At 56.4% G+C, this 12435-nt stretch overlaps 1 protein-coding gene across 7 annotated transcripts in view; it reads left to right on the forward strand.

Moving 5' to 3' along the window:
- Positions 1-307: 307 nt before the first annotated feature.
- LOC113249756 (pyruvate dehydrogenase phosphatase regulatory subunit, mitochondrial-like) overlaps positions 308-12435 on the forward strand; it is a 35120-nt gene continuing 22992 nt past the window's right edge. For 2 of the 7 annotated variants that reach the window (XR_008960107.1, XM_057314245.1), the window contains exons 1-4: positions 1059-1280; positions 8309-8596; positions 9771-9904; positions 11975-12167. Coding sequence is in view for 2 of the 7 variants with exons in the window: in XM_057314245.1 (XP_057170228.1) it covers positions 8373-8596; positions 9771-9904; positions 11975-12167 (551 nt within the window). In the remaining 5 variants the exon portion in view is untranslated. Of the gene's footprint in view, positions 1281-1361; positions 1888-8308; positions 8597-9770; positions 12168-12435 lie in introns of those variants that run through there. The other 5 variants (XR_008960110.1, XR_008960108.1, XM_057314246.1 and 2 more) reach the window with 4 other exon arrangements.

The raw sequence follows: 12435 nt of genomic DNA on the forward strand, positions 1-12435 counted from the left end.
CAGAATGTCTTCACGTTCACGTATCAGACTAGCCAGAGATGGAGTTTCTGTCCTCAAGCAGCCCGAACTCATCTGCCCCTTACCTGTGTGTCAACTGGCCCGTCAGTGGGGTAGCAAGTATGCAGCTTGTGGGCTGGCGTGGTGCCACAGGGGTCCCCGGAGCTTTCTTGCCACTCCGTAATGGAAGAAGCCCTGTCTTTCTTGGGCACTGCCGAATCCCATCGCCCAGCGCGCGCCTGGCCATGAGGAAACAAGATTGGCTTGTGTGGTGCTGGGGGCCTGAATTCAAGGAACGGGAAATGAGAGTGTGTGTGGCGCAACCTGTAGGGGCCGCTGTACCCTCAGAACGCTCTCCATTCAAAGAACTAGTGACTGGACGACGTGCCAAGCAGGGCTGCACGTGCTGGGAACGCAGCGCTGCCTAAGACTGAGGTTCTGTCGAGAGAGGGCAGGGCTTGCAATTGGCGGCGAAGGCAGTCAACCAACACAGACCCTACATGGTGATGAGTTCCACAAGGGAAAGAAAACAGGGCCCCGTGACAGTAAGGGAGGGCTGGACTGGGCCTTCTCAGAAGATGGACTGAACGAGTCCATTTTCTCCGGCCCAGACAAGCCAGGAAGGCGCAGAGTGACATCCGGCCCAGAGCTCAGGGCCTCTAAATCCCGTCTCCGAGGTCAGGCCGGGCCGGCGGACCGCATTTCACTGGAGCTCCCCTACAGTGTCGCCCCAGAGGAGCCGAGCACCTGCAAGTCCAAACGCCCTTTCGCGCCCTGGACCAGAGCGGCTTTGAGCCGCGACCCACTCGGGGACGGAAGTGGGAACGCGCCTGGAGGGCAGAGCGAAGCGCCGCGCTCCCGACAGCACAGAAGGGCGAGCGGCCCACCGCCGACATCCCGGCTCCACCTGCAGAGGTCAACCGGGTCGGCGGCCCGCATTCCAAGACCGCCCCGACCACCGCGGCCGACGCCCAGACACCCGGGGCGGGGCCTCGCGAGACCCAAACAAGCCCCACGTGGCAGGGGCGGGGCCGCCGCGGGGACGTCACGGCGAGCGCGTGCGCGGTAGCGATCTCGCGCCGGCGTACCCTTGTGGGGGCCGTAAAGCGCGGAAGGTCGCGGTCCTCGGCTTTCCCCGGAACTTTTTATTCCGTCTGCCCCGCCCCTTTCCCTTACCCATTCCCCCGGTTCTGGCGCTAGGTCTCCTCTCCCCACCGCCCGCAACTGTTGTGGCTGCTGACGCCGGGGTGCTGCTGACCGCGGAGCCCGCGGGGGCCCGGGAGGTAAGGAAGACAGCTGCGGGGCCGCTCGGGCCTCCGCTCCGCGCGCGTCCCAGCGCCCCCCCCTTTCCGCTTTGGTCTCCCTCGGGGGTAGTCCCGGCCGCCCCTCGTTTCGCGTCGCTTGCGCGAGGGTATTCGCCTCGGGGCTTCGGATGCCCGGGCCGAGAGGGGTCCGCCTCATCTCTCAGCCTGTCCGCGGCTGCGCCCGGTCCGGCCGAGGTGGTCCGGGCCTCGGAGACCCGTGCCCGGCTGCCCCGGGGCCTGCGCGCCGGCTCCTCAGGGGGCGTCCGCGGCTCAGCCCGAAGTCCAGAGCGGCCGGGGCGACCTCGCTTCCGGCTCCCAGCCTCGGGCTTGCACGGCCCCTAGCGCGGGTGAGGCCGGTCTCGCCCGGTCTTCCTCCTCCACTGCGGGTGCAGTTGCTTTCCCGCCTGGAGCCGTGCGGTCCGCCTGTGCTTCACTAACTTGGAAGACTGCTGCAGAGTGCGGCAGCCAAGTTGCCGGGAAAAGCGTAGGCCCAGGGCAGTGAGCCGTCTTCGTGATGTGTGACCACTCGGGACCGATGTGAAGGACACGGAGATTAGATTCGGGCATCTTCAAGTGCATTTTGCGGGTGTGTGTAAGCGTGACGTACGGGGCTGCGGAGGGGAGCCGGGCCACGGGGCACACCTGGCCAGCGCTAGCGATTTGTAGTAGTTTCTTAAACTTGCGTGATCACCTGGTGGCACTTGTTGAGAATTACACACCCAGGCCCAGCGGGATCCTGTTGACTCTCCAGAGGCGGAGCTTCGGAGCCTGGGATGGAAATGTGCTGGGTGGCTCTTGGGCTGAGGCAGGTGTGGGAAATGTTGTTAATCATCTCCACTCACCAGACTTCCTTGTCCCCAGCGGCCCGTTTGTACACGCGCTGTGACCATACAGAGGAACAGCTCAGAGGGACTTGGAGCTGCCCTCTTGCCCTTGTTGGTGGAAACAGATGTGAGCGTACCTAGTCCCAATATTGAGGTTGCTTGGCAGATATTTTTCTTCTTAGCAGAAAAATATCGTAGGGTCAGCTTGGTTTTTAAAAAATATATAATTTATTGTAGGGGCGCCTGGCTTAGTGAGTCGGAAGAGCATGTGACTCTTGATCACGAGTTCCAGCCCCAGTGGGGTGTAGAGATTATTTAGATAAAACTTAAGATACCTAGATACACACACACACACAGTTTATTTTAAATCCTTTTCTTTCTTTGTTTTTGACCTCTTCAGTTTCTTCTCTACTGACTTGCCCTCCTCTGCGATCAAGCTTTGCCTGGGTTTTGCTGCCAAACCTACTTGGATACTCTGGTGCCTTCCTTTCCTTCTTCGTTTGCATCCACTTTAAATCCCTTTTTGCCCTCACCACTTCAGTGACTCTTTGAAGGTCACAAAGTCACAAATCCTTTTCTTGGTTCTTACCGCCGCCCTATGTTTTTCTTTTTTTTTAATCACCCCAGGTTTTTAACATTGTTTATTCCATCTTGAACCTCTTCTGTTGTTATGTGTCTTCTGCTACGTTTGCAATTCCTTTTATCCTGCCAGGGGATGTGCCTTGTGGTTCTGTCCTCACAGCTACCCTTTCTTTACTCATCTGATGTTGTTTGAAAGGTAGCAGGGAGTAAAAGATTCTAGGGTAGATTCTCTGGGGCCAGCCTGGCAGGGCTTGACTCCTGGCTCTGCCACTCACTGGCATTAGAGAAGCTGGGATGAGTTACTTCTCTGGGCCTCAGCGTCCTCAAGTGTAGAAAAGAAATTTTAGCTATCTACCTTACAGGGTTGTGAGGCTTAAGTCAGTTGTACACCTAGAGCAGCATCTGGCAGATTGTAACTGCCTATGAAAATATTACCATTTTCTTTTTTAAAATTGTTTCACGTGATTGAGATATCCCCTCAAATCTGAGGGCCAAATCTGAGGGCCTCACTTGAGCCTTGAGATCTCAGGGTCCTCGTTGAACTTTTCCCCCTCTCATTTGCTCTCTATTCTCATCCATTCAGCAGCGCATATTTCCTAGCTGCCTACCCTGAACGCTGGGAAAATCATGATCAAGGTATATAATCGGTGTCAGCTCCCAGAGAGCTCCATCATGACAGGAGACTAAAAAGTACCACTTACTGAGTGCTGCTGAGGTGCCAGCTGCCATGTGTTTCCTTTTTGTCTGATTGTTTGTAGCAGCCGTGTGAGGTGGGTAGTCCTAGCTCACCTGATGGGTGAGGAGCCCAAAGCACAGAGACGGAATAACGTGCGGAAGGGCATAGAGCTAACGAGAGGCGCGGGGAGGTTTTCACACCCACAGCTGTCTGCCTCTCTCGAAAGCCTTCATGCTCAGCTGGGTTGTTGTGCTGCTTCCCTGATTGGCGAACAGATGTGACACAGTCCGGGAAGCCCTGTGCCGGGAGACGTGCAGGGTGTGATGGGAGAACATAGAAGAGTCACCTGACCCAGGGTTGGGGGAGAGGGGGTCTGATGTCAAAGAGGCTGAGAGCTGAGGCGATTACCTTTGTTGGGGGGGTGGGCGGAGTGGTTAGAGGAACAGCGTGCCCAGGTCCCGGAGGTTTCAGAATCCCGTCCTGTTTGAGGCATGAATTACAAGTAGTTCAGTCTGGCTGCGGGGGACGAGACCCGAGATATGCAGTGAGCAGGTAGTGAAGGGTCTTGCACTTCCCGTGAAGAAGATTGCCTTTTCCTGAGGACAGCAGAAAGTCATGGATGAGTTTAAAGCGGGGGTGTGAGACAAGCTTTTCACTTGAGCGGAGTGGCTCAGAGGCCGGTGTCAGGACTGCCGGATGTGGGGAGACCGGTGTGCAGAAGGCCCGTCAGGAAGCTCTGCAGTAATGTGAGCAAGGGTGGCGGCCTGGACTCAGGTAGCTGCGTGGGGATGGGGAGAGGGGATCCATCTGAGGGAAGTGTAGCTTGTGGAGGCGTTAGTCCTTGCCGGTTGGCTGCGGTTGGCTGCGTAGAGGAGATGAGAAAGGGAGGAACCCAGCGTAACGCCCAGGGGTCCCGTATGTGCTGTCAGTGGGGGACCCAGCAGTGGAGCAGGTTTGGAGAGTGAGGAGGACGGGTTTCCCTGTTGGATGTGCCCAGTTTGCCGTACGGGAGCCCAGGTGGACACGGCCGTTGTTCCGCTAGAGGTGCAGATGAAAGGTCGGGGCCGCTGTGGGGTGGGCCATCCGTCGCGGTAGGCAGCGAAATCCCCCTGGAGAGGCGCGGGCCGAGGGGAGAAGCCGCCCCGCCCCCGGGGCGCCGTGAGGGACGCGGACTGAGAAGGACGGGCGGGGGAGAGAAGCCAGCGAAGCCGTGGCCGGGGTAGTAGGAGTCAGAATAACACCGGGAAAGAGGGCGTGAGTAGCAGGAGCGATGGGCGATATGAAGTGCTGTGGAGGATGTGAGGTGGCGCCGGGGTCCCCGGAAGTTGGCAACGTGAGCCTTCTTGGTGAGAGCAGCGTTCCTGGCTTGGCGGGACAGAAGCCCAGCCGCGTTGGGTTCGGGACAGACTGGAAACGGGGAAAAGGGACAGGTCATGTAGGAAGCCCTCTCCTGAAGGTATTTGTCGAGTGGAAAGGCAGGTTGTGAGATCACACGGAGAGTCAGTTCTGGCTTGACCGCCGGCAGACTCTGCAGTCACTGAGGAATAAGGAAAGGAGGACACAGGACAGGCGGTGGCACTCAGGTGGACAGCAGGGCAGCACATTGGGGCTGCTTATATGGAATGATGGGAAATCGTCGTTTTTTAAAATTTTATTTGCTTGAGAGAGAGGAAGAGAGAGAGAGAGCACCTGTGAGTGGGGGAAGGGGTAGAGGGGGAGAGAGAATCCCGATGTGGGGCTCGATCCCCTGACACCGAGACCATGACCTGCGCCGAAGCCAAGAGTCGGACGCTCGACCAACTGAGCCACCCAGGCGCCCTGATGGGAAATCATAATTTCCTCCTATGTTTGTGTTTTTTGCCAAGACCATATTCTTTATAATTTAGAATTTTTAAAATGAAAAATCGCTACTCGAAGACAGTTACGGAGCTTTTGTTCCATTTCTTCAGTGGGTTGGGAGGACTTGAACGTATGAAAACGCTGAGGGTCAGGGGGGAGCACCGAAGGTGCGTGGCAGAGGAGCTGGGTTCATGGAGCTGGGTTCCCGGGAAGGAGGGAGAGGGATCCGGGGCACTTGGTGCGGGGATGACCTTTTGACGCTCTGAGGGAAGGAGAGATGGCTGTAGGTGCAAGTGGGGTTATTGGTGGAGTTTCAGGGGATGAGATGAGACGGGTTATCTGCTTTGAAGGAAGGAAGAGAGGAGGTGGGGTCCGAGGTTGGGAGAAGAGCAGTGTTGTGGGTTCAGAACCCGAGTGTGGACAGACATCTGCCTGTGTCTGAACCCGCCGTGGCCCCGGGGCTGGGGAGAGAGTGCCTGGCACCTGAGCCGCGAAGGAACTAGGCCTTTTCAAGTCTGAGCCAGCGGTAAGAGTTCTGAAGGGAGGAGGAGATGCTCACCCTCCCTCCTGGTGGCGAGCTCAGAAGAAGGCGGCTGGCCATGTGGCGGTGGCCGTTCCCTCGGAAGAGCTGCATCTCCACGGAGACCGAAGTGAGAGCGTACTGGCGAGGGGCCTGGTGCTTAACTTTGGAAAGGATGTTCTGGAGGGCAAGGTGGAGAGATCTGGAGGGGAGGACAGCAGAGACGGGGAGGGGGGACAGAAATCGGTCCTGTGGGGACGAGGTTGCAGGAAGAAGCTTCTGACCATTGGACAGGGACCGAGGGTGTGAGGCCTGGTGACGACCGCGAGGTGGCTGAGTAATCAGCCCTGCTTGGATGGGATTTGTCTTGGGACGCGGTGTAGGACTGCTCGGTCTGCGTTCTGAGATCCTGTGTGATGGACGGGCACCCACACCTTGGCCTTGGACGAGTTGGGCTATTTGGGGCCTGCCGTGGGTCCCGGGCTGGTAGTGGCACGCTGCCGGGTGTACCGTCTGCTGGGGCTGTCCTCTGAAGTCCCCCCTCTCCCCACGCTCGGTGACCCTGCCGTCTCCCGGCAAGTCTGTGTGCGGTTTCCTGAACGTCGAACAGGCCTCTGCTTTGCCGGGAGAGTAATTCTTCCTGGTGGCCCGATCCCATACCCTTTCCCTTCTCTGCCTTATGATGGTGGTTGTCTCATAGACACGTGTGCTTGGTCACAGCCTGTGACACCCGAGGGTGCGGGATAAGCCCACCTGGACTAACCCGCCCCTGTTTCCGGGAAGAGGCCTGCTGGACCTTGAGTCTCCCTCTCCAGCCCGTGGCCTGTGCAGACACGGGGCACGCCGTCCCTCACTGCGGCTTTGGGTCCTCTCTCTCTCTTCTCTTTCAGGATCTCATTCTTTGTCACCACCTGTCCTTCCGGACCCACCTCTTTCCCGGCCCTTCCTGCCACCAGTGAAACAGTCTCCACGGCCCACGCCTTTATAGACGGAGAACCCTGCTCTGTCCCCTGTTCTTTTCTTGCTGCTGGCTGGTTTTCCTGCTCCCTTCAGAGCAGAATGTGAAGGAGCAGTCTGCATTCCCTCATCTCCTCGCTTGGAGCTTGCTCTGGTCCAGATTTCATCCCGAGCACTCCCCTGGGAATGTTCTTTTTGGGGACACCAAGGCCTCTGTTGTCAAGTCCCAGCGGACCCTTCACCGTCCTGCTGCACCCCCGGGCACCCTCTGTAGTGAACCGCTTCTTGAAACCCTTTCCTCTCTTGGCTTCTGTGACAGCGATGCCTGGTTCTCTTTCTGCCTCGCCACGGCTCCTTCTCTGTTTCTTGAACCACTTCCGTTTGTCTGGATGCTCTGTCAGTCTGCCCAGCACTCTGTCCTCTGTCCAGGACTTTCTTTCTCTTCCCAAGCTGTACCTGCTGGGGAGCCTCAGGGTTCTTCTTGTTCCTCAGCACGCCGGCTCCCCAGGTACCCCGTGTGTTCCCCTAGCTTCAGGCCTGGATGTCTCGCTGCTGCTTGGCCTTTTCCCATGGGTGCCCGCTAGGCGTCTCGCACCTAACCCCTCAGAGTGGAATGTTTGCTTGTCTGCGCACCCGCGTCTGTGCCCCTTCGCAGCCTCGCTCTCACTCACTCTCCTTCCAGAGCCGCCTCCCTCCCCATCCCTAGCCCTTCACACTGTAGCTTAACCCAGAAACTCTGCCATCATTCTTATTTCTCCCCTTGCCCCATTTTAACATCCCGTTTGTTGGCAAGTAAGTTCTGTCCTTTCACCTCCAGAACAATCCTGTCGTGGGTCTGACTCCACTGCCACCATCCTGGTCTAAGCCCCCATGCCCTCCCTCTAGGACTATGCTGTAGCTTCCTAGCCCTGTTTTTCCCCTCGTCCTCCAGTCCACTCCCTGCCGTGGAGCCTGACTGATCTTGGAAAAGCATTATCAGATCATTTCATTCCCTGCTTTAGTATTTTCCTTTGCCCTCGGAGCGGAATCCCAGCTCATCACGATGGCATCCGCGCGCTGTGTGTCATTGCTTTCTGCCTGCCTCTCCAGCCTCGTCTTGGGTCCTCTCCGCCTCACTCATCGTGCTGTGGGCACACTGGCCTCCCTTCTGTGCTCGGACTGCTCAAGGTCTGCCTCCCCTCAGGGCCCTTGCATGTGCTTGTGCCTCTGTCTGGAAGACGCATCCAGCTGATTCCTGGTCACCATTGGGTCTCTTTTCCAATGTCACCTTCTTCCTGACCATCCTATTTTACATATGCCTTCAGTTATGCCAGCACATTGGCCTTGTTCCTTGTTTTATCTGTGTATGGGCCGCCCCCACCAGAGGCACCCTCGCACACACTCAAACCCCACTCACTCTCTGTGTCTCTAATGAAAGTTGCATAAAGGCAAGGACCTCCTCCTTGCTGTCCCCTGCTGTCTCTGTAGCTGGCAAGGTGTCTGGAACTGCGCAGGGCCTCAGACGTTGGCCGAAAGCACGATTAGCGTTCGTTGTTGCCTCCTCTCCCTCTCTCAGTAATCCTGTGCACTGGGTGCAGTGGGATGAAGTCTGCTTGCTTTCTCTGTCCAGTGTGAATGTCGGGGATCTCCGCCTAGCCGAGTGAGAGGACACCTCCGAGCTGCTGACAGACGTGATGTTTTACCGGCTGCTGTCGGTGGCCCGAAGACAGAGGACCGGCCGAGGATGGCAGAACTGGTCGTCGGGGAGGAGCAGCGCGTCGGCTGCCGAGGCGCATTCTGTCGCCCTGCCGGCCCAGGCGCAGGTGGTCATCTGTGGTGGTGGAATCATGGGCACATCCGTGGCCTATCACCTCTCCAAGATGGGGTGGAAGGATATTGTTCTTTTGGAGCAGGGCAGGTAAGGACCAGACGGCACACGGCTTGGGGCTGCGTTGCACCCACTGTGTGGGCTCCCCCTCATCCCCTCTCCTCCCGGTAATATCGTCCCGCCAGTAGCTACCCTGACTGGCACTAAGTAGCAGGAGAACCACAGAAAAGGCAACATCTTCTGTACGCAGTTTCACGATGCGCACTGCCCGTGTTTTCTGGCTCGGAGAGAGGTGGCCGACTCCAGCGCACCGAGTCTCTAGAGAGGGTGCGTTTCATTTCGGGGTCACGGCACACCTCACCATCTTGTCCTCTTCGTTGTAGTGGCAACATCAGCCCTGTGGCTCAAGGGCTTCCTCTGGGAGCCGAGATGAAATTGGCTACACCCTTCCTGCCTGATCTGTTTCTTTTCTTCATTGAACTCACGTACTTGAGAGCAGTGGTAGATTTCTAGAACAAACGTGAAGGTAGTGCAGCGGTCCCCTATGCCTCACACCTGTGTGCACCTAGGAGGAACACCTTAGGTTGGGATCGCCGTTAAACGTAATGGATCCGTGTGGATACCTGCCACTAGCTGAAGCTCATGCTTTGTTCAAGTTGTTTCACTTTTCCCCTAATGTCCCTTTTCTGTTCTATTGCCTACCAGAAATTGGATGACCTTTAACACGTCTGTTGTATTTATTTCTGAATAGGCAATACATTTACACGATTCAGATTGAAAATTGTAAAAGAGTGTACAGGGAAAAGTCTGCCTCCCACCCCTGACTTCTAGCTGGAAGTTTCCCTCGCTGGAGGCAAGTTAAGTTCCTTGTGTATCGTTCCAGATACTCCCCACGTATATGAGCCAATCTGTATCGGTCAGTTTGTATGTGTGTACCTGGGTATTCGTTCATTATTTTTTTCTCTCTTTTTTTATACAAGTTAGTAGCGTATCTTAAACAGTGTCCCTCCCCTTGCTTTCTTCATTAGGATTGTCCCATATTGTTGCGTAAAATTTGCTTTCTCTCGTTCCTTTTTTTATGGCTGTGTAGAGTATCCCATCGTAGAGGGGCACTCCAGACCGTTCAGTCCCGCTCTTGTCGGTGAATATGTAGGTTGCTTCCAATCTTTTGATATGCCAGACGATGCCGTCATGAGGATCTTTGAACTAGTTGCCCTCACAGACGTCGAAGTCTACCTAATAGCACTTTGGATGCATCCCGCAGGCTGGCTGCTGGCTCTACGAGGTTCTGTGCCGGCATCCTGAGCACCGCCAGGCACTTGACCATTGAGCAGAAGATGGCGGACTATTCCAACAAACTCTACCACCAGTTAGAGCAAGAAACGGGGATCCAGACAGGTAAGCAGGTAATTTGCCGTTTCCTGGTCTGCCTGTGCCCCAGACTCTGGTGCTCCGTACCGTGTGCAGCCCGACGCTACGTCGGCCTGCGGATTTGGTAGTCAGGGCTTGAGTCTCAGTCTGGGCTCTGCCACTCGCCAGGGTCTTACCTTGGGCAAGGCTGTCAGCGTGCTGGGCTCTCTCCCTTTTCCCCACCCAGCAGTCGAGGGGATTCCGACCTTACCCCAGATCCTTTCCAGAGCCTGTCACTCTCAGGGTAGGAAAGTCTTCCTGGGCCATTTCCTCTTATCTCCCTCACTGAAGTCTAGTAAGTGGCCACACCTGGCTCCTGAATGAAGAAGCAGAGGACGTACTTCAGTTTAGGTGCTTGATGGTGAAATTGTGGTTGACCCTCTGCATTTCACCAGTTGCTCTGAAGGCCGTTTCTGACTAAAAAGCTTAAACGTAGGTTACCCCTTATGTGTGTCAGCAAGGGAAGAGAACCTGGGGAATCGTGAGCTGAGTGCGACCGGAGCAAGTAGAAGGGGAGGCCGAGCCACGGGCTGGTCCCGCACGACCACAGGTTAGAAGCGTGTCTGTCAGCATGTCGTCAGCTGACGGATCAGCCGGAAGCCCAGGGTGAGCCTCGCGTCGTGGCTGAAGAAACCGTCTGGTGGCCACGGGAATCATCCTGTGGGGAGTAGCGGGGCCTAGGGGGAGTAGCGGGGCCTAGGGATGAAATTCATCCGTAGGACGCGGGCATCCGTCAGGGTTGCTCTTCTGAAGACCTGCATAATTCAGATCACAGATAATTCCAGACTAATCCTGACAGGGTTGGTAGCTTGCTCTGTTCGCCAGCTGAGCGGCCCTGCTGGGGGGATCACAGCGTAAGCACAGCGGATGGTTTCCTTTGCTGGCCGACTCAGCCCTTATGTGACCCGTGACACAGTTTTCGTTGGGAAGGTGAGATTTGAATTATTAGAAATTTTGATGACAGACTAAGGTTTATAGCATTTCCCTTTCGCAGGATTCCTACTCTGGTGAAGTGTCACCTTGTCTGTAAATCCTAGAGCAAGACTGAACGTCTGGGCACTAGGATTGGGTAGATGTGTGAGTGGAGAGAGGAGGTGCCAGGAGAGGAGCTAGAGGAGGGAAGGAAGAGGCCGCCTGCCCTCGAGCACGTTCGCGGGGGTCCCGGGCTGGCCTCGCCCTGGTCCCCGCCCAGGAGCTGCGCCTGACTCCCCCACGGTGTTCTCAGACTTGGCCAGGCTTCCTTTTGAGAGGCGAGGACTCTGAGGGAAGACAGTAAGAAGAGTTCCTGCTGCCTCACCGCTGCCTCCCCACCTCTGGCTTTCGTTAGGGAGGATGCCTGCTACGTGCGGGCAGGCGGGAGCGAGTCCCTTTTGGTTGGATTTAATTTGATGGCAACGGGTCCTCGAATCGGGTGGTAAGCAGAGTTTGAGTCAGAAGATGGTCCACCTAAGGGGCCCCGAGCTGGAACTGCTGACTTCCGGTCCCCTGGTTCGGTCCCTAGTGCTTTGCCGAGCCCTGCATTGCTTACCTGCTTGGATGCTAGAGGAACCCGGGTCATAGGCCTCTTTTCTGTAAGGTAAGTTCGTCTCACTTGAGTTCTGGGGCACCACCTGGAACCCATTTTTGGGCCTGGTGTCTCCTCGATGCTTGCAGGGCCGTGAGGAAGTCAGGCAAGGGAGGGTCCGGGGATTACCCTCAGTCTGTCACCCCCATTGCAGTCCAGCCGTGGGGCCGTGAAAAGGGGACGAGGGGTCCCCCGAGGGGAGAATTCTGGTACCGGCAGGACACGTAGGTGCCAGTCAGCGGACTGCTTTTGAGACGTTAAATGAGGACACGTGACCTACGTACAACCTGGATTTCCTGACACTACACGCTAATCCTCAGAAGATCTGCATTTTCGTGAGGTGTCTGCTTTTGACCAGGGCCCATTTGGCTCTTCTGAGAAAGCTTCTTCCACGAGCTCTTCTGCGAGGAGAGGGCGTCCAGAAGCGTAAGGAGTGGAAGTGTGTGAATTCCCCAGAGCTGAGGCCGGTGTTTGGGTTTGTTTTTATGGCTCAGAGCCCCTGCTGAGTTCCCTCCTGCGGCGCATGCCAGACCTGGAGACTCTGGAGATCCTGAAGTTGGTGAACTGCCCTGAGACCTTCATCCCAGACATGAGGTGCATCATGGGCGAGTCTCCTGCAGTCCAGGGCTACTTTGTCCTGGCGGGAATGAACTCTGCTGGCCTTTCGTTTGGTGGAGGGGCTGGGAGGTAAGTAAGTCTTCCTTGCTCAGACCCTGCTTGCTGGGGCTTCCTTCCTAGAGTGACTTGGTGTTAGTGTGGCGTGTGGTGGACGGATGTCATCTGGTATGCTGTAATGAGGAGGTACACATCATTAGAGAGTTGTCCCCTTCAAAGTAGTCACTGTGGGATCTTCCGGAAGTGTCATTGTGCACGTTTCAGGAATTCTGCTTTGGCATTTTTCTTGGAGCCTGCGGGATGTACTTTTATATTCAGTGTTGGCCATTCAGTGATCTGG

Source organism: Ursus arctos, unplaced genomic scaffold, assembly GCF_023065955.2.
Source record: "Ursus arctos isolate Adak ecotype North America unplaced genomic scaffold, UrsArc2.0 scaffold_19, whole genome shotgun sequence".
NCBI lineage: Eukaryota > Metazoa > Chordata > Mammalia > Carnivora > Ursidae > Ursus > Ursus arctos.